This window comes from Protopterus annectens, chromosome 2.part0 (assembly GCF_019279795.1).
Source record: "Protopterus annectens isolate FY-2018-M chromosome 2.part0, PAN1.0, whole genome shotgun sequence".
Classification (NCBI taxonomy): Eukaryota; Metazoa; Chordata; order Ceratodontiformes; family Protopteridae; genus Protopterus; species Protopterus annectens.
Window position 1 is genome coordinate 1,845,558,210 of NC_056728.1, and position 26,941 is coordinate 1,845,585,150.

Here is a 26,941-nt window from a genome sequence, read left to right on the forward strand (position 1 = left end):
TATTCAGGATAGAAGAAATCAAAAATGGATTCAGAGCATGTTGGAAGACAACAAAAATCAAAAATAAAAGTTAACAACAAACAGGAAGGAAGAAAAAGAAAAGGATTACTGTCTAATACAGAATATACAGATTACAGGGAATGACAACATTGTTCTATCAGAAAACCCTTTGTCTACAGGTAGGAAAAAAAATACAAGGGGCAGGTGAAACAGAAGAAATCAAAACTGAACTTGGAAAGAGTGAAGAACATGACTCTAAGAAGAAAACTGACATTGACAACATGGCTGAAATAGTCATTGTACCAAGTTGCCAGCTGGATGAGAATGTTATGCTTGCAAATGTAATAAGCAATGAAAACAAAGGGGTTAATAACACTAATGGTCCTTTGTTAACAACTGCTAGAGCAGATATTATTGAATTAAAAGTTGAAAATTCTTAAAATCTGGTCAGAAATTATATCCATGTAATTGGAGATTCAGTTATTAGAAGAACTGATACTTACATTTGCGGAGAAGATAATGAACATCAAACAGTGTTACGCTTACAAGAAGCAAAAATACAGGATGTGAGCAAGGCCTCAGAATGATTTTTTTGAATAAATGTTGTGTCTTTCGGCTTTTCCCGGTTAGGGGTTGCCCCAGCGGAACTCCGGACCGCTAATGATTGGCAGTAGATTTTTATATGCCGAGTTGCCAGCTCTGATGCACAACCTTCAACAAAGGTACGCCCATTCGTGCATGTCTCCACACAGAAGATAGAAGATGCATTAGCTGAGAATCGAATAGGACAACGTCTTACTGTGAGGCGACAACGCTACCGCAGCACCACCACCACAGTATTTTTTTGAATAAATACCTATATGAAAAAGGTGGGCAATTTTCAAATATAGAAGTGTGTAGTGCATCCAAGCCTAATTTTGGGCACATGTACCTTTAGAAAGGATGGAATGCACTTGCTAAGACTGGGGTAGAGAATATCTGCAGTAGATATATTGCAATATCTGACAAACACAAGACAGGATTTCTGCCAACTCAAAAATGTAAGAGTTGACGACAATATTTGATGCATCTCTGATGATAGTTAATGCTAGCAGCATTAGTAATAAATTTTTTTTTCTTTATTGGAAAATGGGCTACATTCCCACTAGACTGATGTTCCCGTTTGTGAAATATGGTTAAGAACAATGACTGGAAATCAGTTCTGTGAGGGTATAAATGTTTTTACTGTAACAGACACTAAGTAAAAATCAGGTGGAGGAGTTATGATAGGGATTAAAGACTGTTACAAGATCTGCGATTATTACATGTTCAATTATAAAACCAATACTGAAGATTGTGTAACTGTGATAATAAAGACAACCCTGGAACATAACAATTGCTGGAGTGTACAGACCAGCAAAGTCAAATACTGATGACCTAGAGGAATTCATAAATTTCTTGCAAGAAACAAATGAAGGAAGAATAATAGTGGATGGTGAATTACATTTACCAGAAACAGACTGAACATATCTCTCAACCTGGAAACATCAAAAATCTGAACAAAGCCCCATGAAAAGTAGGTACAACTGGCCAAAAATTGGGACTCTAACATAATACTTGCATACATAATCATATAGCCCCACCCTCCCCAATGGAATTGTGGGATACCAATATGAAGAAGTCACCAAGTAATAATAAATAATTGCAGACATTTGAATTCCAGACTTCCTATCCCTCAGAAAATGCATAATAATGCAAAACCTGTTATTCTAGTAACTATGAGTTTACAAGAGCAATAATATTTAAAATCTGTCATTTTTGGGGCTTTGTTCCACCATTACTGTTGGCTTTGTCTGGATTTCTTGCTCTAAGAGATGTATGGTACTGCAGCCAACCCCCCCCCCCCCCAAAAAAAAAATGTACCATGACTTTCTACAAAACAAATAAATAAAATTAAAAAAGACATACTACATACTGTCCTCATGACTATGTTATATTACCGTAGAATCCAAACTGCATTTGGATGAGCTACACTTCACCCTACATTGCGCATTTAGCTGTATCAGTCCCAAAAGAAATTATTAAACTTCATTCCATAACTTCACTACCTAGTATGTGTGATGCTTACTTCCCGATTGTACTACTACACCTTCATACAGCTCAGATACGGTGAACTCCCCAGCAACTCCTTCAGGTGAGTTGAACACAGACTAGTAGAGTAACAAAACTACCCTGTGGTAATTGGCCACATAGACCTGAAGGGAGTCCACAGTCTTCCTGGTGCGTATCCTGAATAAGCATCCACTGCTGACAGAACTCAGAACCTAAGGAAGGAGCAAAGTGGGGAGAAAGGGAAAGTTTAGAAGCAGAAGATGGCAGAGTTGGACTGGTACAGCATTGAAACTATGAAAAGAAGAGAGGGGTTCTACCAAAATAGAAAGGGAAGCAAAGAAAGACAGAGGGGGGAGGACGCCCATACCACTCAGTAGTTATTTGGCTAAATATATACTGAAAATATGTGATTAAAACTGGGATTTCTTTTGCACAGTTTGCCGATTGTGGGGACATTTCTTGGTATGGCTTTTCTACGGGCTTCTCAGTCTCCTAAAACTGATGATAGCCCCTTTGGAATAGCAGTGGTAAGCAGCATTTGCTTTTATGCCTAGATGTTTTCTTGAATAGTTTTTGTAAACAGACTTGTTAACAACATCCATATTGTGAACAGACTCCCCTTCCTCGTCTTAAAGCTGAGCAGACAGAGATGTCAGAAAGTACAGTTGTGTACACTTACCATAAATGTAGATGTTAAGAGTGTATTCACTGTTGCAGTCATCACATTTGGGTTATCTGCTTGCAGCAGCCCTCAGTCGGCCTGATTAACAGTCTTGGGTCCTGCGTCAGTTGCTGTCCCTTCTTCCATGACGTCAGGTCGTCAGGGGTATAAAACATGCAGCCGACGCCATTACATCAGTTTTTCTTGCCACAGATGTCAGGTGCCCCCCTAATGGGAAGCAATTAACTCTATAAATATATAAGGTTATACCTACAACAAAAAAGCAAATACACCACAAAGCTTTTGAGCACAGAAAAGGAGAGTAGTGGTATAGCCAAAAGAAGAAAGGGTGCTGGAGATAGGGTAACCAGGATTGCAACAGTAAATACACTCTAGCATCTACATTTATGATAAGTGTACACAACTGTACTATGTTCTTCGTGTTTCACTGTTGTAGTCATCACATTTGGGTAGATTCCCAAAGCTAAGGATGGGAGGAGGACTTTAGATAGCATTAGGACCAGCTATAAGGCCCTGCAAGACTGCAGTGGCAAAGCCAGCTCTGGATTTAGAGAAAATTGGCAGATGGTAATGCTTGGTGAAAGTATGTACAGAAACCCAGGTAGCCGCTTCTAGGATGTCCCTGGTAGGGACGCCTCTGAGAAAGGCTGTAGAGGTACATGCAGCCCTGGTTGAGTGGGGTCTGATCCCCTGTGGGATAGGTTTTTCCATGGTGCTTGTAGCAGAAATTAATGCAATAACCTATCCATTTGGAAATGGTTTGCTTTGAAATAGCCTTCCCCTCTGCCCCTGCAGCAAATGCCACCAGCAGTTGGTCAGACTTCCTTTGAGGTTTAGCCCTGTCCAAGTAGAATCTAAGTTGTCTGTGCACATCTAATGAGTGCAGCACCCATTCCCTTTTGTTCTGTGGATTAGGAAAGAAGGTTGGCAAATGAATGGACTGATTAAGGGCCACACTGGGTACCACCTTGGGCATGAAGGAGGGATTGGTCCTGAGGAACACCCTGTCCACATGAAAGATGATGAAAGGCTCCACTGCCATGAGGGCTTGTAATTCAGATACCCTTCTTGCTGAAGTGATTGCTAAAGGAAAGCTGTTTTCCAAAAGAAGAATTTTAAATCCGCAGTAGCAGCTGGCTCGAAAGAAGGAAGGGAGAGCTTTTCCAATACAAAGTTAAGGTCCCAGGCTGGAGTTGGGGCTCTCCTGGGTGGTCGTAGATTTTTGGCCCCTCTGAGGAACTGCTTGAGCAGTGGATGAGAAAAGAGGGGAGGTTCTGTGTTATAATGAGCTGAAATGGCTGAGGCGTGAATTTTGATAGAGAAGAAAGACAAGCCCTTGTAAAGAATCTCAATTAAGTATTGTAAAATCTGAGGTAAATTGGGCACTGCTGTGCTCATCCCTTGAGATTCACAGAATCTTTTCCATTTTTCAGCATAAGATTTTCTACTACTAGGCCTCCTTGCCTCTAAAATGATATCCATCACTGGTTTTATTGAGGGATGGTAAAGGAGAGATTAGGTAATTAGCCAGACTGCTAGGTTCAGTGTAATGAAGTTGAGGGTGCCGAATCTGGTTCTCCTGCTGAGACAATAGAGTATGAGTCTGAGGCAGGTGCCATGGGGCCAACAGTGACACACTGCGCAAGATGGGGTACCAGTGTTGGCGTGGCCAGTCTGCTGCAATCAAAATCGTCCTTGGTTTGTCTTTTTTTATCTTTAGTAGTACTTTGGAGAGCAGAGGCAGAGGAAGAAAAGGCATAAACTGATAGGTTTTTCCAGCTGAAGGACAGAGCATCCACTTTCCAAGCTTGTTTGTGGGGAGTCCTTGTGCAACGTTTGTCCAATTGATAGTTCTGGGGGTAGGCAAACAGGTCTATATCTGGGTTCCCCCATTTGCTTGTCAACATGTTGAAAATCCTTGGTTCCAGTTTCCACTCGTGTGGGTCCATAGAGTTTTTTGCTTAGTTCGTCTGCCAGTGTATTTAGTTTTCTCAGCAGGAACTGAGCTTGTAGATGCACTTGGTAGCTCAGGGCTGTGTTCCACAATGCCATGGCTAGTCTGCAGAGGGGGTAAGAATGGGTACCCCCCTGCTTATGTACCACATAACAGTGGTGTTAGTCTGTCTTTACCATTAATTGTCCTGGAAGAATGTGGTCCTTGAAGGCTGTCAGAGCATTCTGTACAGCTAACATTTATTTTTGATTGATATGCAAGTGCATTTGACTTGGGTTCCATTTGCCCTGAATGCACTTCCGTGCTAGGTGAGCCTCCCATGCATAATCTGATGTGTCTGTTAGGGTTTGGGCGGCAGGGGGTGGTGTGAATGGTAGTCCCTTGTTTTGGTGGCAGGCCTCTGCCCACCAAAGAAACTCTAGGCGTAGGCAAGGTATGATAGGAATCACTGCTTCTAGATCCTGAGAATGTAGACTCCATAGGCTTTTTAGATACAATTGTAGTTTCCTCATATGCAGTCTTGCATATGGAATTAGAAGAATGCAGGAGGCCGTGAACCACAAGGGCTTGTAGTATTTGCCTTGCAGATAGTAGGTTTTTTGTGGCCACTTGTTTGAAGTAGGTTGTCAAATAAAATTGTTTCTCTGGCGTGAGGAAAACCATCTGGGAAGTTGTATTCAAGCTTGCTCCCAGGAATATGATTTGTTGACAGGGTACCAGGTGTGATTTCTTTTCGTTTATGGTGTACCCCAGACAAGTTAGCACCCTTTGTGCAAGGCCAGATGATTCAAAAGTATGTCCTGGCTTTCTGCCTGAATTAAACAACTGTCCAGGTATGGGTATATTTGAATGTTTCTTTGCCTGCAAAATGCAATGACTGGGGCTAGGCACTTTGTGAATACCCTGGGAACAGTAGATAAACCAAAGAGCAGTGCAGAGAACTGGTAGCGATTGTAGCCTGCTTTGAAGCGTAGGTATCTTCTGCAAGATTCCTTGATTGGGATGTGCAGGTATGCTTCCTTTAAATTGAGTGTTACTATCCAGGCATCCTTTCCTAGCATTGGAAGCAACTGGTGAAGAGTCAGCATCTTGTATTTTGAATTTTGAAATCACCAAAATGGTGTTTAGAGTAGACCGGTCCAGAATAGGATGCCATGAATTATCTTTTCTGGGTACCAGGAAAAGTCTTGAGTAGAAACCTTGTCCTTTTTCCTCTTCTGGTACAGTTTGAATAGTCCTCATGTTTAAAAGAGAGACAGTATTTGCTTTTGAGCCTCTGCCCACTGATTTGGGGGTATATCTGGCCAACCTTTTGGCATTGGTAATGTGTGGAAGTGAAATCTGTATCCTTGGGACACTACATTTAAAACCCATTTGTCCTGGGTAATGAGTTCCCAGTATTTGGCCTACAGACCGATCTTTCTCCTAAAGGAGCATTTAGTTGAGAAGTGCTTGCTTGGAAGCTTTAAAATCAAGTCATTGAGACAGTTTTCCATGGGGGGGGGGGTCTTACTACTCCCAGATTTGGAAGCGGAAGCCCCCCACTGCTTAGTCTTGTGCGTACCCTGGGACTGAAACCTGGGGTTTCTGCTGTGTCTGGGTTTGGATTGAGAAGGCCTGGAAGGAGCCGGAAAGGACCAATTCTTAGAGGACCTATGCCTACTAAATCTTGGAGGCTGAACTTGTAAGAAATCTTTTAACAGTTTGCATAGATTTAGCTTTATCCTCCACCTTTTTAAGAACTTCCTCAGCTTTGTTGCCAAACAGGTGGTCCTGATTTAAGGGAGCATCCAACAGTTTTGGCTTTAACATGATCAGGCAAAGATTGCTCCTTAAGCCAAGCATGCCTTTTAAGTACAGACCCAGTGACAGCAACCCTGCAAGAGGCCTCTAAAGAACCAAACCCACATTGCAAAGTATGTTTTCCAACCTGTTCAGCCGAATGCATTAAATCCTGTAATTCCTTATTTTCAGCACAGTCAGGAATCATCATAATTTTCTGTTTAAGCAATCCAATAATACATTGTTGATACTTTAACATATGAAACTGGCAGTCTAAGGCCCTAATGGCCATGGTTGCAGAAGTGCAAACCTTCTTACCTCATCTATCCAGCACCCTGGAGTCTCTATCAGAAGGGGTAGGGTTTTTGGCAGTAGGAGCCTTAATGCCCTTGGGTCCCTGAGAAATAGTCTCTGGATCCGCAATAGGATTTTTAAAAAGGAACTTGTGAGAAATCAGGAACCCTGTAATATCGGTCAGGTTTTCTGGGAGCAGGAGGCAAAGAATCAGGGGCCAAACTAGATTCCAAAAAGGCATCATCAACAATGTCTAGTACAGGAGGTACAGCTAAAGGCCCATGCTGACGCAAGAGTAAGAAATCCCCAAGCCTCTTTTTCGAATAAGAAAAATCCTGGCTTTCCCAGTGCAAATGCTCCCTTAGGGAGTGTGCAATGTTTCACCAAATGAAAAATCCTCTGGAGGGGAATCAGAGGGAATAGAGTCCTCTGCATCAGAATCCTCATAAGTAGATGAGGGTAAATACAGATCATCAGAAGATTCAGAAAAATCAAAATGCTGGTCTAAAGATTCATAAACAATTTCAGTCCTAGGTCTCTTAGATGAGGGTGGTTGGCTTCCCCTGATTAAAGTTATAAGATATTAAACCATTCTTATTTGTTTTTTAGGCATACAGGCCTGAGCATGCGGCCTGGGTATCTGTTTTCTAGGCATGGTTCGAGGTTTAGGCCTTAAAGAAGAAGGAAGCATTGGTTTAATATGCAAGTCCGTAAGCCTGAATACACCCTCAGAAGCTGGTGCCTACACAGCGGCTCCGGACCCATCCAAGGTAGAGACATCTGCAGGTTCCACAGTTGAAGCATCTCGCAGCATACCGGACTCCAAATGGGTCTCAGTAGAGGCCTACGAATCAGAAGTAGCGGGTATCAGGGGTAGCGAAAGCGCCCGAGTACCAGTGAACTGGCAACTGGCTTAGGAGAAGCATCATCGGCAGCTTTGGACCTAGGCGGCCTCTGTCTTTATCTTTGCGTTTTTTAAGGAATTCCGGTAGTCGGATGGCATACCGACATTTCTGGATAATGGCGAAAATATACCGACGACAGATAGTGCGTTTATTAAATAAGGCACAAAACAGACAGCAAGGTACGTCGTGGTCAGGGCCTAGGCAAGGAATACAGTATGAATGAAAATCTTTGTGAGGTATTTGTTTTCCACAAGAAATGCAATTATTAACTTTTACTGACATCGGTAAGGAGCAAGAAAAAGTTTCCCCCAACGGGGTACTTAGCTTTAGTTGAAGACTTCAGTTCTGAAACTCTAAAACAAAAATTTCAGGAGTCAGTCGACCGGCACTTGCAAACTGCTTCTGTTTCGGGCACTGCACGGCAAGAAAGACTGATGTAATGGTGTCGGCTGCATGTTTTATAGCCCTGACATCATGGAAGAAGGGAGAGCAACCAATGCAGAACCCAAGACTTTGTTAAATCAGGCCAACTGAGGGCTACTGCAAGCAGATAGCCTAAATGTGATGACTGCAACAGTGAAACACGAAGAACATAGACTCAAAAAGCAGTTGCTCATTTCGACTCAGAATTACAGCACACTTTTACGTTCTGCCTGCAGCTTGACTGCAACAACTGTGCAGCACATACACAAGCTACCCCCACTGGACAGCGGTCTTACCAGCTTACTGTAAACAGTAAACTGAACCCTGAAGTACATATATTTTGCATTGTTTCTTTTGGAAAGGTGATTTTGTGGAGTATGGCCTGTAAGCCTAGGCCACCTAGGAAGTAACCTTTCAGCTTGGGATAAAGAAAGAGCCTGACACAGGTGGGAAACTCAGAAGGGATGGTGGTGGTTTGTTATTAATGGAATTGGTGGCAAGAACAAACTTGTCAGCAATTTGTGCTGCTGTCAAGGAAATGACACTGGCATTTACTTTGCACATTGGACACAACATTTTGCCAAGTTAACCATAGTCGACATAACTGGGCTGATTCTACACTTTTGATGCATTTTTGTAAAGTTTGCGCTAGTTGCTCAAGTGAAAAAAATGCAAATCTTTCAAGTTAAAATAAACAAATGGGTGTTTTTATAATTCAACAAACTGAGCACGTATTCATATATTTTAATAGTAGCAGAATGTTTATGGTATTTGCACGTAATATGGAAAATGAAGGCTAGGGCTGCAGGACCGGTAGGTCAAATTTGTATCTCGGTTGTCATGGCGGCTGAATAACGGCCAGCAGGGACCGCCACTAATTTACCCTAGTTCATAGGAGTATTTTTGTATGTGTATAAACTTGTTCAAAATAGACATTTGCAGGACATACTGAGAGCCAGATTTAGATGACCCATTTTAATACCAGGAAAGCAAACACACACAGACACAGAGACAGACCTTTTGTATCTTATTTAGGGTTTCACAGGTGAGCCAGCCAGAATACTTTCCAACACTTATCAGCATGTAGGTATAAAGTAATACAACAAAGCAGGGACTCAGGCCGTGGAAACCAACTTAAAGCAAACAAACTCCGAAAGCAATACAATAAAACCGGGACCCAGGACGTGACCAACTTAAAAACAAGGCACAAACTCCAAACCAACTTAAACTGCAGTAGGCATAAGGTACAAGATAAGAAGGGTGGCTTGATTTTGTGCAGAAAAAGTAAACTAACTAGCCAAAAACTGAAAAAAGAAACTATTAGCATAAAAACCCAGCATTCCTGACATTTTCATATTGGATCTTACCGGGCTGGCTAGGGGCTCCCTGGTCCGTGCAAGTTGCAACATCTGTATAATCAGCACTTTACTGGCTAGCTCATAACAGTTCCCCTCTTCCTGTCTGCCCCATCAACAAATGCATCCACAGCAGCTGATTTTTTGAATCTCCCGCTTCTCTGAGAGTCAGACAGGCAGTCAGGTACTGACTCACAAAGCTGATGTCACCATCACACCCCTGTGATACGTGGTGAGGTCAGCTATAAATTTAAAGTTGTACATTAAAGTTGTATGTATATATTAAAACAAAGAGGAATTAAAGGGGCTACTCTGGAATTCTTGGCACCCCATTATTTTGCCTCAAAACCAGTAAATACCAAGGAATTTGGTCCGGTTGAGAGGTATGGACTGGAATAATATTGATTCAACATTAGTAGGGAGATTATTTACAACATATGTTCAGGAACAATTGATTCAGATTGTACAAAAGCTTACTAGGGGAATGGAATGCACTTTACAGTGAATGAAGCTGGAGATTCATTTAATGACCTGGGTATATGGGTAGTTCCAGCTTTTAAGTTTTTTTCTAATCATATCAACCAATTGGTTAACAAAGGTTGCATAAAAAGATTTATAAAGTCTTAAAAAATTATAAATGAGGGAATCATTGTTTGTTAGTTACATAAAACCCAAAACAGAGTATGGAATAGCAATATGAAAACCTTATAAGAAAACAAGCATGAGTAAATTGGGAAGAGTACAGCAGAAATAGGCCAAGGGTATTCCTGGATGTAAAAATTCAAGTTAATATGAAAGACTAAAATATCTGAACTTATGCAGTGTCTCGTAGTTTTCAAGAGAAGGCCTTATTCAGGTATATAGGGCACTTAGAGACAACTGCCGCTGGGAAGGTTTGCAGCTATCAAACGACAGCCTATGTATAAAATTACATAGGAATGAGAAGTGTACTAATTGGTTATCTGACAGAGTAGATGACACAAGGAAGAGATTACCAAATTACATCAAAGCAAGCACTAGTTTAGATATTTTTAAGAGCAACCTGGGAACTTACTATGGGAGTAACTGTTTTGGTATATTGGGAGGCAAGGAGGATATTATTGCCCATGCCTAAAATATTTTTATGTATGTATATATGCACTACTCATACATATATATGTATTACTCAAACACACACATGCACACCTACCTTATAATTTTCAGCAACTTCCTGGATTGGGCGACACTTGTGGTTCTCGTGTTTAATGGATGTCTGACATATAACACAAATTGCCTCCTGGTCCTCCAAGCAAAAAAGCTTTAGCTTCTCATTGTGCTGGTTGCATAAAAGTTCTCTGCTATCTTTTGATTTCTGCTCCTGGTCTTTCAGGAAAGACTCTGCAATATTGGACAGAGTATGGTTGGTTTTGAGCTCATTAACAGAGCAAAGTTCACGGCACAATGGGCAGGCATGGCTTCTCTTCTGTTTCCAGTAACGAGAAACACAATCACGACAGAAATTATGCCCACACTGCAGAGTGATAGGATCTCGGAAGATCTCACGGCATACAGAACAGGTCAATTCTTCTTCAAGGCTTGGGCCAGTGTTGATAGAAGCCATGGCTATAAACAGAAAAATTAAATAAAACAAAATATAGCAATCTTAACATGACGTACACTATTACTGTACTGTATAAATTTTACCATGTGAAGAGATGGACTTTTACTTTTATTCAGTGTGTAGCCAATTTAAATTTAAAATATAAGTCTGATCTCAGTCTCTAAGTAAAGTGAAACACAAATTTCACCCAATAAATACTGTTGTGTCTTAGCACTAGATATTAACAGAACACCTGCAATTTTCCTGAGCTTGCTCTCTTTCTCTACCGGTTATAAATTTAACCATGTCAGCCTTACTTGAAATGCCTACTATTCTTCTCATTCCAAAAATCACTAATCCCAAGACATACTGTTGATCGCAGCCTATGGAGTGCATTCTAGCACTCACCATGTATGCATGAGAATGGATAACAACAGTGTACAGTTCAGCACCTCAACTCTCTTGCAATTATTTCAAAGCTTGTTCTACCTTGTTCTGCAGTCTATCACCCAAAATAAATGTAGCATTAAAGGCTTAAAACCCTTAATAAGGTAACAGTTTTCATCACTTCTAAAAATATTTGAACTGTAATAAAACAGTCTTAAACAGAAGGTGAAGAAATACTTCCCTCAACCAAAATTGCTGTCATTACCTAAAACATGAAAACTGCACTTTAACCAAGCAGGTAAAATTCTTACATTAAAAAAAAAAAAAATCACCTTCCAATTCTAAAGGTCCACAGGATGCAAAATAATTAATACAAAATACTTCAAGTTAAGTTCCTGAAGCCACCAGGGCTGAACTTTCTCCTAATTCAATACATTCCAGATTTTAGATGGTGCAGACCATGAGCTGTATGCCACATACTCAAGAAGACCAGATAGGTTCCGTAGGTGATAATTATAAATTACCATCTTGTATCCAAAATCAGCAATATGTTCTTTTGGAACTATAGCTACAAATTTCCAACACACTCGGAAGTCTAAAGTGTCTGAACCTCTACATCATACAAGTGAATTGCTACAAATACAACATAAAAAAAAAATCTAGGCTTTACTGTGCTACGGGGGGGGGGGGGTTACTCCCATCTTCCTTACAATCTACTAGATTAGTTCCACACTTAAAACCGGGTTATACCCCACTTCTAAAAAATGCTGCGTTGGTATAATTGTCTCAGGAGACAATGCAACTATAATGACTACAGTTAACTGTACTGACACAGACCACAGTATATCTTTCTCCCTGTTATAACTTTCAAAAAGGACTCCAATACCACCTCTGTTTTCTTACAAACATCAAAACATTAATGCCAAAAAACATAACTTTACGGTGGTAAACACTTTATACATGACTTCTGTATTGTTTGTATGCATCTCTACAAATACTCAATAGATACTGTAACTAATATCTGTGCTAGTTGGATTAATACAAAAGTCCAACATAAAAATATTTATTACTATCATTAATATTTACTGAATTCAGTAAGATCACAGTAAACCTACATGGACTGTAGATGTTACCTGCTACTGGATATTCCCTTCTGTAAATTTTTTCATGTACTTGTGTTAGTAAGCATACTGCCTGTAGTTCAGGTTGCAGCAAAAAAAGGTCTACAGACCAGCTAACCTGCCAGTTAACAAATTTTGGGCAATCTGTCATTTGTCAAGCTGTGTCCCCTAATCTTTGTTAGCAAACTTCCAACAGTTTTGCTAAGACATAATGCGATATTTAAGTTACATAAAGACAAACTCAATAGCATCAATAAAAATGTACTCTTTTGTATCCACAGTAAACCAGATTCACTCCGTGCTAACTTCTTTCCATCTAACAAGGATATGCATGCCTATACAAGTACCCAAGCAATAGGGTGTTCCTTGGCTTACTGATGGGCAATGCCCATGCCCATTATCCTGTTGCCTGAAGTACTCTTTCTGGACACAGTAAAATGCATGATCCAAGCAGTTGTGTTTTCTGCGGCAGTTACACCTAGTATATGCATGGATCTACCTCCATGTCACCAGTCTCTATTATACCTCTAGGTTGCACCAACAGAGAAAAAAGAAAATTGCTTTTCCGGTTCCTCAAACGTTGATGTGTCTTAGCGACTTGAGGATGTGATGCACAGCTCTCAAGTTAAGGGGTGCAATCTCCTTGTAAAAATTATTTTAAATAATTTTTCTTTATTACTGTAGTGCTAATAGTGCAGTATAAGATCTGCCTCTATTAATTACTTGGCTTAAGAGAAGCCAGGAATGAAAAAAAAATAAATTCAGTGTAAAGAAAATGTGTCCCTGGATACATTAAGGAATCACACAGTAAGTTACAGAGGCACCTCAAATAATGCACATAGCCACAGCATTCTTCTTATGATTGCTATTTTACACACTATGTTTGCCAGAAAAATATCCCACAAATAATTCCTCATGCTACGCCAATGATACATGCCTTATGAAAATGCAAGTAGCATTCAGGACTACAATATAGCATGAATAGCAGACTGGCTATACAACACATTCGCATCTGCTCTAATATTCAATGGATAAATACTGTTTGTTGGATCTGGCAGAAATTAGACAGTTATTACAATGTGTTAAGTATGTACAGCAATTCATCAGTTTCATAGAATAGCAATAAAACAGTTCATACGAAATGTTTTAAATCTTGCTTTATTAACTGATAATAGCATGCAAACACATGATAATGAAGGGTCCACACATTTTTGAGTTATAAGGATTGTCAAAAATAAGGAAATTCAAACATACTTAATAGCTGTCTTATAGAAGTTAGCTCTCAAACTTCTTTTGTAGGGCTAGCACAGTATAATGATGTGGGGAGACACAAATGTTTGATACTAATAGTGCAAGTCCAAGTCCATCAGTTAAAAAAAAAAGGGGGGGGGTCTCAAAAGTGTAAATGCAGATGTGGATGGTTGGGAAACATAAGAAAAGAATGACTCTGGATGGTATAGAAGTGACTCAGAATAATATTAAAATACCATTATAAATTCAAATGCGGACAGGATAATCAGGTGGGATACTAATATTCAAACTTCAGACGAACATGGAATCCTGGCTATTGGTGATTTTATGCTTATGGATTAAAAGGGTATTTTTCTAGACACAGCAGATACACTATATTACTGTTTCCTCATTAAGTGGTTTGATTTACACAATCTTGGAACATTAGGTTATCAGTGGAAAATTTGTTTAATAAAGAAAAAAATCTGAGCCTGTTATTACTGGTGGAATAATGTTACAGGGAAAACTAATGTGGATGCTTTTACAGATGAGGTTGATAAAATTGTTCATTTATGTTACCCATCAATTTAAATATTGTTTCTGACCCATTTCCTGTTCAACATTACAAAGTGTATTTACTTAAAGTAACAAGAAATGTCTCCAATACTATAACAATGGCTTGTTTTATCAAGTCATTATACTTTGGGAAGAGTTTTATATTAACTCAAATTATTTTTTGGAGTGGATGGACTGCATTTGAGTCGTACTGAAAAAAAGGATCTTAGTTCCTTGTTACTAAAAGCTATTCAATCTTTTTTGGGAGAAAAGATGGTTCAGGTGTCAATGCATCTAGGAGAAGTAAACCTCTAAGACACTGTTCAAACTTCTGGCATTACCCTAAAAGTAAGTTTGAAGCTCAAGAGGCAAGAATAGGGGGGCCAAAATGAGGATATTACATTTACGACTGAAAAATGGTTTAGTAACACTAGCAATCCATTATCACTACCTGGTTTTAATGGACACCACTATTTTAGAAAGAACAAGGGGGGGGGGTCTACATACGTAAACTCCACCTTTAAATCCTTAGTTATCTTGTTCTGACTTGCTAGTTAACTGGTGCTGGTATATTTACTTTTTACTTGGAATATTTTATATATATATATATATATATATATATATATATATATATATTTTTTTTTTTTTTTAAACACATCTCCATTTTTATCTAAACCAGAGCTGAAAGATTTTTGTGATATGATAACTTCTGTTTTAACTCCAATTATGATAATGTTGTGACAGACATGAATGCATCCTTTACTAACTGGACAAGTAATGTATTTGCTAGCAACATTATTTCATGCATGGTAAGTATCAGTGTTGAATATGGGTATATTCAGATCACAAAAAATTTCACAACAACATTAATTATTTATATTGTTTGGGTGGATTGCTGTTTGGATTACAGCAACAGTAAAACTGAGTTTGTATGCTGGGATATCATGTTAGATAATTACTGTCCTATTAGTTTGACAAGTAACAGCTGAAAGGTAAGTTTTAACTGAAGAAGATGCCAACCCAGCATGTAGAAATTTACACAAATAATTGACAAAACCAGAGGAATCTCCACAGAAAGTAGATCCTGGTTATGAGCATGATACCAGACAGAAAATCTCTTCCCATCTGGACACATAGGATATCCTGGTAGTGGGTTTCCTGGCCTCCTGTAGAACCTGAAGCTCATCCTTAGAGGAAAAAAAAGCTGCCTAAAAGGTATCAAAACCCCATCACCCACAGCTTGTTGGCTGTTGGTGAAGCACCCACCAAGAGGAGAAAACGCTGAGAGAAGAAAGGAGCCACTTTTGAGATTTTAAGTATTTTTCCTCTGTTTATTTGCCAAGTTTTTCTGCATAGCCGCCTATTTTGAGCATTTTCTGGCTTGTTAAACTTGATTTCTGCATTAGTAACTGTATTTAGAGCACAACCTAGAGCTGTTTACTGAATTTCCTGTTTGCACTTATTTTTAAAATCGTTTTTTTCTCAAAACTTGCATTTTATCTGTCTTTGGCCTAGCACTCTTGTGTGGGGTCATTTACTGCACTGTTATAACTTGTTGATACTTGTGAACCTCTGCTATCTCTGAAAAAAACAAAAAAATCTTGCCTTTTTCCCACTTTTCTGAGATTTAGAAAAAGTTCAGTTACAGGCTTGCTGTTCTTGAACTGTTTTGTAAGTTTCTGTGAGGCCATTTTTTGCTTGTAAAGGGAAGTCTCTCTGTTGATCAGTGGCAGTGAAAAACATTGAGCAGCCTGCCTGCCCCTGTGGGAGTGGTTACGGACTTAAAACTGTAGTTTTATTGGCCATTTTGGGTCAATTCCAAAACTCCTTAATCTTCCTCTCTTAAAACCCTCTTTTGCGTGGTTTTGTGCGTAGCGCAACAGCGGGCAGTGCCGCCTAATTGGGTTTAAACTATTCCTGGCTCCACAAAGCCTGCTCTTCACTTTTTCCCTTAGAACTGCTCTATCTCTCAATTTAAACACCATATAGGTTCATAGGTTGGTACTAGGCTATCAGCCCTAGGGCCTATACAAGCCTAGCCATAACAATTCCCTGGCTATTTCTTCCCACATTATTTACTTTCCTGGACCCCTGTCTAGCAGGGCGACTGACGTGATCCCTGGGGTGAATTTCCTTTCTCCCATCCAATCAAGGTTCCTCTTGAAGAGGTCCAAAGAGGCACTCTGCTTGACATGTATGGGCAATCTATTCCAGAGTCTGGGGAGTCTCTGGGTCAGGAACCTATCCCTCCAACATGTTTTGCTTATTGTGATGACAAGGTTTAGATCCCTGGAGCATGTAGCTCTGAGGGATTGGGATTTCTTTAAGTGTAGCATGTCCAACAGCTCTGGGTTTGACATGGCCTTGTATGTTAAGCAGAGATCGCCTCTGAGTAGACAATATGCATAGAGTATAGCTGGAGTTTTTAAGGTCAGAGGGCATCTGCTTTAGGCCTGTGATTCTTTTAGTGAGGTATTTCTGAGGCCTTTCCAGTTGTTGTAGATGTCTTGAGAGGTACATACCAAATGGGGCGTTGCATTCTACAATGGGTCTAATGAGGGATGAGTACAGTGGGACAATGACCTCCTTTTTTCTGGATGAAAAGCCCTTCGTGATGAGGTGTGCCATATAGAAGGATTTCCTGACTGTTGTGGCGATGTGGTTATCGAAGGTGAGACCACTGTCCATATGACCATATTCTCATTCTAAGGCCCTTCACTGGTCCAATTAAGTAATCTTACAAGTTAGCACTATTAAACCATAAGCACTACTTACTCTTATACTCTCTACGATTACCCTGTCCTCTATTGGTCCATCTTAAATTCAGTTTCCCTATATTACTCCAGCATGTACAAAGGTCAGTCAATGGTTTCCTCTCCAGTCCACCTAGTGAATCTGGGAATTTTGAGGCAATGTTACAACTGTCTCATGTACACAGACAACCCTCTCCTCCTCCAAACAGGTTCAAATATATGTGAGAGATGCAACTATTTAGCCAAACTGGAGGCTGAGATCTCTCATCTCAAAACTGGTGTAACCAGTCAAGAGGAGAAGGTAACCTCAAACACAATTCCAGTATCATATAGTCCCACCACATCAGCAAACCAAACACATAAATACACAAAAACATACTCGGAGGCTCTAAATAAAAATCTACCTAAGCAAGAGAGACCTCCAAAACAGACATCCAAGCAAACGCTACCTCAAAAACAAAACACGCACGACACATAGCCCACAAAGTCAGTGTGCCAAGGAGCCACAGCCCTTGAGGCTGAATAACACACCTGATACTCTTGTAATAGGTAACTATTGTCAGACACACTGACGTCCCGCTCACCAGGCTGAATAAAGAGAAGGTCACGGTGAGCTGCCTGCCGGGTGCTAGGATCCGCCACATAACGCAAGCACTCGGGTCACTACAAAGCAAATACAAATATGACTCAGTCATTGTACATGCTTGTGTGAATGACCTGAGACGTACCTCCCTGGACTACATGGAAAGAGACAGAGGAGCTCTCTGATCATGTAGCCCAGGCTGGTAGGACCCTGACCTTGAGCAGCATCTTACCCTCACCTAGAATGATGCCACAGTACAAAGACAAAATGATCGATTTTAACAATTGGCTAAAATTGTGTCATTCAAAGGGGATCCAGTGTCTGTCAGCCTGGGATGACATGCTCGACAAGCCACGTTGTTTCGCTAGGGACGGCTTGCACCTGTCACCACTGGGCTTTCGGATATTGGCAAAAGCTCTTGTCACCCCCATAGTGCCTTTTTTAGGCAAGGCTCAAAAGTCAAACCCACCCCCATAGACGGAACAAGAAACTAAGGGTAATGCTGCTAAACGCCATAAGTCTTAACCTCAAGATGCACGCACTCGAAGCTCTCCTCAGTATGGAGAAAGTACAGTTTTGTGCCTACCATAAATGTAGATGTCCGATAGGAATGCATATGCAGTCCTTACAAATGGGTTGTCCTGTCGTCAGGCAGCCCTTCGGTCGGCCGGATTCCAAAGTCTGGGTCTGGCTTCGGCTGGTGTCGCACTTCACCCGACGTCATAGCTGCAGTTCTTCGGGTATAAAGGCATCAGCCGACGCCATTTTCCTCAGTGTTTCTTGCCCCAGGTGCCCTCTTGGATGGCTAAATTTGGATAAATGCCAATGTTTCCAAACAGTAGAGAGCAAACACATAAAATAAGCATGTATGTACATATATACAAACAAATACACCATAATAGATCCCCCCCAAGCTAGCTAAAAGATGGCAAATACCCTAGGAGTACCACAGAGGGGAAGGCGGGCGGGTAATCCTGACTGCAGATGCATTCCTATCGGACATCTACATTTATGGTAGGTACAAAACTGTACTATGTCCTTCAAGGATGCATCTGCAGTCCTTACAAATGGGTAGAATACCATAGCCAAACTAGGGGAGGAGGAAAAGAGAGATTATGGTGTAGTTAGGATCCCTTGCAAAACAGCAGTGGCAAAACCTGCTCGGGATCTAGAGTATAAAGGTAAATTATAATGCTTGGCAAATGTATGCACGGAGGTCCAAGTAGCAGCCTCTATAATGTCCTTGGTAGCCACTCCTCGTAAGAAAGCTGTGGTAGTGGCTGTAGCCCTTGTGGAGTGAGGCCTGATGTTCTCTGGAGTTTTCTTTCCATGGTAGGAGTAACAAAATCTAATGCAATTTCCTATCCACTTGGAGATTGTCTGTTTTGAAATTGGTTTTCCTTCCTTTCCTGTTGCATATGCTACCAGAAGCTGGTCAGTTTTCCTATGTGACTTGGTCCTGTCCAGGTAGTAGCGTAATTGTCTATGTACATCCAAGGTATGCAACAGTCTTTCTCCCCTGTTCTGTGGGTTGGGGAAGAATGTAGGTAGGTGGATAGCCTGATTTAAAGACACTCTGGATACCACCTTAGGCATAAATGTAGGATTTGTTCTCATGGACACTCTATCTTGATGGAAGATCAGGAAGGGTTGCACTGCCATTAATGCCTGTAGTTCAGAAACCCTTCTTGCTGAGGTGATTGTCAGCAGGAAAGCAGTCTTCCAGGAAAAGTATTGTAATTCTGCTGTTGCTGCTGGTTCGGAAGGGAAGTGTCAATTTTTCTAGCACAAAGTTCAAGTCCCATGCTGGCAATGGTGGTTTCCTAGGAGGTTTTACATTTTTAATTCCTCTCAGAAACTGCCTGAGCAGAGGATGTGAGAAGACAGGAGGATCCAAGCTGTATTCTGCTGAAATAGCTGATGCATGTATCTTGATGGAAGAATAGGACAGGCCTGTATGGAAGAGCTCTGCCAAGTACTCCAGGATGTTGGCTATGTTTACCAGTGACACATCTTCTCCCTTTGCAGTACTCCAAATTAGATCTTTTCCATTTTGCTGCATAATTCTTTCTTGTTGAAGGTCTACGAGCCTCAAGGATAATGTCTTTAACCCTTTGGGATAAATTTGGGTTAATTGATCTTATGTAATTGTTCCAGGCAGTCAGCTGCAGAGTTTTCAGGTTTGGATGCAGGATGTTGTAGTTGTTCTGTGTTAACAGCAATGGGATCAGGGGTAGTGTCCATATTTGTTCCCGAGACATGCTCCTCAGTAATGGGTACCAATGTTGCCTTAGCCAGTCTGGAGCTATCAGAATGATCCTTGGACGTTCCTCTTTGATCTTCAATAGCACCTTGTGCATCAAAGGAAGTGGTGGGAATGCATATGCTGTCAGGTTTTCCCAACTGAAAGATAGGGAGTCCACCTTCCAAGCAAGTGGGTGGTACGTCCTTGTGCAGAATTTCTTTAGCTGGTGATTGAGTGGGGATGCAAATAAGTCTATTTGTGGTAGTCCCCATTCTCTTGTGATGGCTTTGAAGATGTCCGGATGCAGCATCCATTCGTGGGCATCCGTGGTAGTCCTGCTTAATATGTCTGCTAGAATGTTTTCTTTTCCGGTACAAAATTGCTTGTAACTGAATGTTGTAGCTCAGAGCCACATCCCATAGGTCCAGTGCCAGCCGGCATAGAGGGTATGAATGTGTGCCTCCCTGTTTGTTGATGTACCACATAACTGGTGTTGTCTGTCCTTATCATCAACTGACCTTCTCGGAGAAATGGTCTGAATGACTGGATTGCCAATTTTGCTGCCAGCATTTCCTTTAGATTTATGTGCAGGCTTAGCTGGTCTTGAGTCCATAAGCCTTGTATGCACTTGTCCAGCATGTGGGCCCCCCAACCGAGGTCTGAGGCGTCTGTCGTGATGGTTTGGCTTGGTTGACTGTTGCAGAAGGGCAATCCTGTGTTTGATTGACAGGCCTGAGCCCACCATAGGAACTCTTGCTTCAGGCATGGGATTATTGGAATTTTGGTTTCTAGGCTGTGCTTGTGTTGAGACCACAAATTCTTTAGGTACCACTGTAGCTTTCTCATATGCAGTCTGGCATGAGGGACCAGAATTATGCAGGATGCCATGAAGCCTAGGGCTTGCAGTACTTTTCTTGCTGTTAGATGGTTCTGCTTTGTTAATGCCAAGAAGTAGAGAGGTAGTTGCTCTTGCTTTTCTGCAGTTAGGAATGCCATTTGTTTTGATGTGTCCAGCTCTGCACCCAGAAAGGTTATTCTTTGGGATGGAATCAGCCTTGACTTTTTTATATTGACTGTATATCCCAGGGCTTGCAGCAGGTAAATGACTCTTTGTAAGTCTTCTGTTAGCTTGTTTTTGTTGTCCGCTTGTATCAGGCAGTCGTCCAGGTAGGGGTAAATTTGGATTCCCTGAAGCCTGCAATTACTGATGCCAGGCATTTCGTGAACACTCTGGGCGCAGTAGATAAGCCAAAGGGCAATGCTGAGAATTGATAATGCTCTGATCCTGCAAGAAATCTGAGGTATCTTCTGCAATTTGGTCGTATGGGGACGTGCAGGTATGCCTCCTTGAGATCTAGAGTTACCAGCCAAGACTCCTTGCCCAACATGGGAAGAACCTGCTGTAGGGTCAGCATTTTGAATTTTGGAACAATGAAGAATGTGTTTAAAGCGGACAGGTCGAGAATAAGCCTCCATTTGCTCTCTTTTCTTGGTACCAGGAAGAGTCTGGAGTAAAATCCCTTTCCTTGTTCCATAGATGGTACCTTTTCCACAGCTCTCATTCTTAATAATTGAGATATTTGCTTTAGAGCTTCTGCCCTTTGAGTAGGTGGTAGGTTTGGCATTCCTCTCTTTCCTGGTAGAGTATGGAAATGGAACCTGTAACCTTGGTCTATAGTTTGCAAAATCCATTTTTCCCTTGTGATGCAATGCCAGTTCTTTGAAAATAAGGCTAGCTTTCCGCCTAAGGGTGCTTCCAGTTGTTCCTGGTAGGCGTGCCACAGCCAAGTCACTGTGATTGTGTTGTTGTAGTGGTGGTGGCTGCGTCTGTGCCTCGCTGGTTGTTACCCTGCCACTGGCGCCCTGTAGGCACCCCTGGATTGGTTTCTGCCTCTTGAACGCCTATTCCTGCCTCTCTGTGCTTTAGAGGAGTCCGGAAAGGACCAATTCTTGGAGGGCCAGTTCCTGCTAAACTTTGGAGGTTGAACCTGTAAGAAATCTTTCACTGTTTGTACAGATTTCGCCTTCTCTTCCATCTTTTTCAGTACCTGCTGTGCAGGAGAACCAAATAAATTGACTTTGTCCATGGGTGCATCTAAAAGTTTTGATTTGACATGGTCCGGTAAGGCCTGCTCTTTCAACCATGCATGCCTTCTGATAACTGTGCCAGTCATGGCTGATCTAAAGGAAGCCACCAGTGCATCATAGCCACACTTTAAAGAATGGTTACTAACTTGCTGTATATGTTATGTACCATTTCCTGAACATACTTCTTATCTAAAGATTCATCAGAGGACAGTTTTTTAGTTAACTGGTCTAGCATAAATTCTTGATATTGGATCATATGAAATTGACAGTTCAAAGCCCTAGCTGACAGAGTAGCAGAAGTGTAAACTTTTTTACCCCATCTCTCTAAGGTCCTGGATTCCCTTTCAGAGGGGAGGGGGTTTTTAGCAGATGTAGTTGCTACAGCCTTAGGCCCCTGGGAGATAGTCTCGGGATCTGCAAAAGGAGCCTTGTATAAATGGTGATGAGTGTCCGGGACCCTGTAGAACCTATCGGGCTTAGCAGGGGCCGGAGGTAATGAATCAGGGGCAGTGCAAGCATCATTAAATGCATCATCTACAACAGAAAGAACTGGAGGTATAGCTAAAGGCCTATGCTGTGGCAAATGTAAAAGGTTCTAAGCCTTTTCTGGAGTCTGAAATCTTGGCCCTGCCACTGAAATTGTTCCCTCATAGCATGCAAGGTTTCCCCAAAGGAAAATTCCTCAGGTGGAGAGGCAGAAGGGATGGACTCTTCAGCATCAGAGTCTTCGTAAGGGGAGTAAGGAGCCTCAGGAGGGTCTGTATTTTCTGAGTCATCAGAGGAATCATCTGTGGATACTGGCTCTGGGGCTCTGCTCTAGGCCTCTTCTCTGGAGGTGGATGAGAGGCCCTGTCTGGATGAGGCTGGGATCCACAGATTAAAGAAATGAGATCCTCTGCCAGAGAAAGCATATGGAAACTGGAGCTGGGCCTGTGAGAGGGGGGCTTAACAGGCACAGTTTTTGAAGCTTTAGCTGCTTTAGCCCTGGCAAAGGCCTTAATAGACATGGCTGCAGGAGGCCTAGCAGCTCCACGTGCAGGGGTTGAAATATCCAAGGGAATAGTGTCAGATAATTCCTGAGAAACCGCAACTGCAGGTTGGATTTCAGTAGCCGATTCCACCAGGTTAGAAGAGGCCTCGGTAGAAGGCATGTTTTCGGCTGGGGGAAGAACCGCTTGCTCGGTTTCAGCCGAAACCGAGACACTCGTGGTTGGCTTAACCGCGGTTTCGGCCGAAACCGCGGACCGCGAGTGTTGGTCCTTTTCCCTGCGTTTTTTGGTTATTTGTGAAGTCGGAGAATCAGACGGCATAATATAAGCAAAATCAGAGCCGAAAAACTGCTCAAATCGACCGACGCCTAAGCGTCCGTCGGTTAAAAGAAGCACAGGCTAGACAAGCTGCTTTCGTGGTCTGGGCCTAAACAAGGTAAGCAGTAAGAGTGGAAATCTTTATGAGGTATTTGTTTCCCACAAGTTAAACAGTTATTCACTTTTTCTGACATCGGCTGAGGCAAGAAAGAGTCCCCAACGGGTACTTAGCTTTAGAAGTCTTCAAGTAGTATTCGGTAGTAGTAATCTCTGGTTCTGACCGACCGCACTTGCGAACAGCTTCTGCTTCGGCGCCACACGGCAAGAAAGACTGAGGAAAATGGCGGCTGATGCCTTTATACCCGAAGAACTGCAGCTATGACGCCGGGTGAAGTGCGACACCAGCGAAGCCAGACCCAGACTTTGGAATCCGACCCGAAGGGCTGCCTGACGACAGGACAACCCATTTGTAAGGACTGCAGATGCATCCTTGAAGGACATCATAGATATCTGTGCAGTGACAGAAACCTGGTTCAAGGCTCCAGAGAGCACCCCAGCACTACCAGGCTATACCTCATATCATGCTTTTCGGCCCCAAAACAACCCGGCCCGAACCACAAAAGGAGGGGGAGTTTCCATATTTATCAAGGATATCCACACCTCCAGGTTAGTGACGTTGCACAAAGTATAGGAGACCATCCATGTGTAACAGTGGGCAAGACTGCTTTTCAGTTTATAGCATCCTACAGACCACCCTCTCAAAGTCAGGAATCCCACTCGGCTTTGCTGAAAACATTGGAGAACATGAAGATCTCTCCAAACACCATTATATTGGGAGACTTCAACTATCCAAACATTGACTGGGAGCACTACTCAAGCCCCAGCACCTTAGCCCAAAGGTTCCTGGAAATTATAAACTCAAATGCTATGGAACAACTAGTCACCACTCCCAAAAGAGGGGACAACATACTAGACCTGATCATTACCAACATGGGGACTCTATGCTCCACACCAACATGGGGACTCTATGCTCCACACCAGAAGTATATCCCTCATTGGTAAGATCAGACCATAAATTAATTTCACTGGATGTCCACATCCTGACCCCACCCCCAGCCCAGTAAACCACAGTAAAAAACTTCTCAAAAGCGAACTTCTCACTTCTCAAAACCGAAGTGGAATCCTTCAAGGCCCCAGGGCCAGTGGAAACTACGGCCCAAACTGCAGAATCCTATATAAACGCATTCTACGGACATCTCCAGGAATGCATGGATCATGCTATCCCAAACAAAACCAAGACCCAATCATCCAAAGGCAGGCGTCCAGTCTGGTGGTCCCCTGCCATAAATAAACTGTACAACAGAAGGAGGAAGCTACTACATGATAGAGCAAAATCCCTAATAGTGAAGGCATCTCTGATCAGTACTAGCAAAAATTACGATCCCTCATAAAATCCTCCAAGGCCAGCTTCGAGAGAAAAATTGCACAGGACACCAAAGACAATCATAAGGCTTTTTTCAGTTATGTTAGAAACCTGGGATGCAACTCCCAGACTTGTTCTGAGTTGATTCTAAACGACAAAAATACACTGAACCCACAGACATCGCCAATATCCTGGCAGACAGGTTCAGTGCAAACTTCTCCACCCCTCCCCCAAAAGAGCAAGTATCTATCCCGCAGAGGGCTGCCTCCCAAACATCTCTGATGCTCAGGTGAAGGCTGCCCTCTCCAAAGCAAAAAACACTGCTTCCATGGGACCAGATGGCGTCCCAGGTTGCATCCTACATGAACTCCAAGAGGAACTAATCCCTCAAATAAAACAGCTATACAATCTCAGCCTCACTACAGGATATGTGCCCACAGAATGGCGTACAGCAACAGTGGTCCCACTCCACAAAGTTGGAGCCTCTACGGACCCTGGAAACTATCGCCCCATAAGCCTGACTAGCTTAGTCTGCAAAGCTATGGAGAGGATCATCATGGAGCTCATAAACAAAGACATTGGGGACCTACAGACACTAGATCCTACCCAGTTCGGCTTTGTCAGGGGCAGATCCTGCCTTTTGAACCTGGTTGACTTCTTCGAAACCGTCACCAAAGCCATAGATGAAGGGAAGGTAGTCCACACAGCCTATCTGGACCTTGCAAAGGCATTTGACACAATACCCCACTCGGGCATCATAGATAAGCTATCCAGCTTAAATATAAATCCCTATGTCACAAGATGGGTCGCAAACTGGCTCAAAGACAGAACCCACAGAGTGAGAATTGCTGGAGCCAAGTCAGACTCGAAACCGGTCACAAGTGGCGTCCCACAGGGTTCTTGTCCTGGGACCACTTGTTCGGTATATAATTTTCCGAGGTACAAGCAAACGTGGGAGGACTATGGCTCACCAAGTTCGCAGACGACTGCAAACTGGGCGCCATAATCAACTCTCCAGCTGCCACAAACATCCTTCAAAAAGGTCTCACAGAGACAGATAACTGGTGCCAGCGCCATGGTTTAAAGCTAAATGCCAAAAAATGTATAGTCATACCCTTTGGCAAAAACAATGTGCCCACAAATTACCACATAGGCGGAAACCCATTAAGTACAGAGAAAGTTATTGGGGACCTGGGGACCCAAGTTGATAGCAATCTCTCCTTTGAAAACCACATTGCCAAAGTGGTTAGAAAGACCTTCTACATAGCCCACCTCATCATGAAGGGTTTCACATCTAGATCAAGAGAGGTAATCGTGCCCCTTTATTCATCCCTCATCAGGCCCATCATAGAATACAATGCCCCTTTTGGGATGTACCTTACCAGACACCTGCAGCAATTAGAAAGACCCCAAAAGTGTCTCACCAAGAGGATCAAGGGTCTCAAACAGATGCCATATGCTGCTCGGTTAAAAAAACTCCAGCTCTACTCAGTTGCATACAGCCTACTTCGAGGCGATCTATGCCTGACATACAAAGCTATGTCAAATCCAGAATTAATGGACATGCTCCACCTCAGTAAATCTAAATCCCTTAGAGCCACACGAGGGACTTGAACCTCAGCACAGAAATAAATAGAACTTGCTGGAGGGACAGGTTCATAACCCAGAGGCTCCCTTCGCTCTGGAATAGAATTCCAGTTCATGTGAGGCAGAGCACCTCACTGAATCTCTTCAAGAAGAATCTCGATAGGTGGATGGGGGATCGTAGGTTTGTCCCAGGGATTACTCCCGTGTCGCTATTAGACAGAGGCACAGTAAACTAAACCTTAAAAAGGGCACAGTATACTCAAATCAAGGGGTGGCGTAAGCCATACAGAATTGGGCTAGACTTATAATTGCCCCAGGGCAGATAGCCTAGTGTGAACCTATGAACCTAAGTATCAGTTGAAGAGTGGACAAATGAGGATGGATGCGAGACCCATTGTCTTGTGTGAGTAAGTCCACACTGTGATGCAACTTGTGGTGATTGCCCTTGGCTAGGTGCTTCACTGTTGCAGTCATTACATTTGGGTTGATTCCCAAAGCTAAGGAAGGGAGGAGGAAGTTAGAGAGCATTAGGGCCAGCTATTAAGCCCTGCAAAACTGCAGTGGCAAAACCAGCTCTGGATTTAGAAAAAATAGGCA

At 42.2% G+C, this 26,941-nt stretch overlaps 1 protein-coding gene across 5 annotated transcripts in view; it reads right to left on the bottom strand.

The window, feature by feature from the left end:
• Window positions 1-26,941, bottom strand: part of LOC122793658 (zinc-binding protein A33-like) — a 990,434-nt gene that overhangs the window by 789,516 nt on the left and 173,977 nt on the right. For all 5 annotated transcript variants that reach the window (XM_044061879.1, XM_044061880.1, XM_044061882.1 and 2 more), the window contains one exon: window positions 10,676-11,088. In XM_044061879.1, the coding sequence (XP_043917814.1) occupies window positions 10,676-11,086 (411 nt within the window). In that variant the 5' untranslated portion in view covers window positions 11,087-11,088. The remainder of the gene's footprint in view (window positions 1-10,675; window positions 11,089-26,941) is intronic.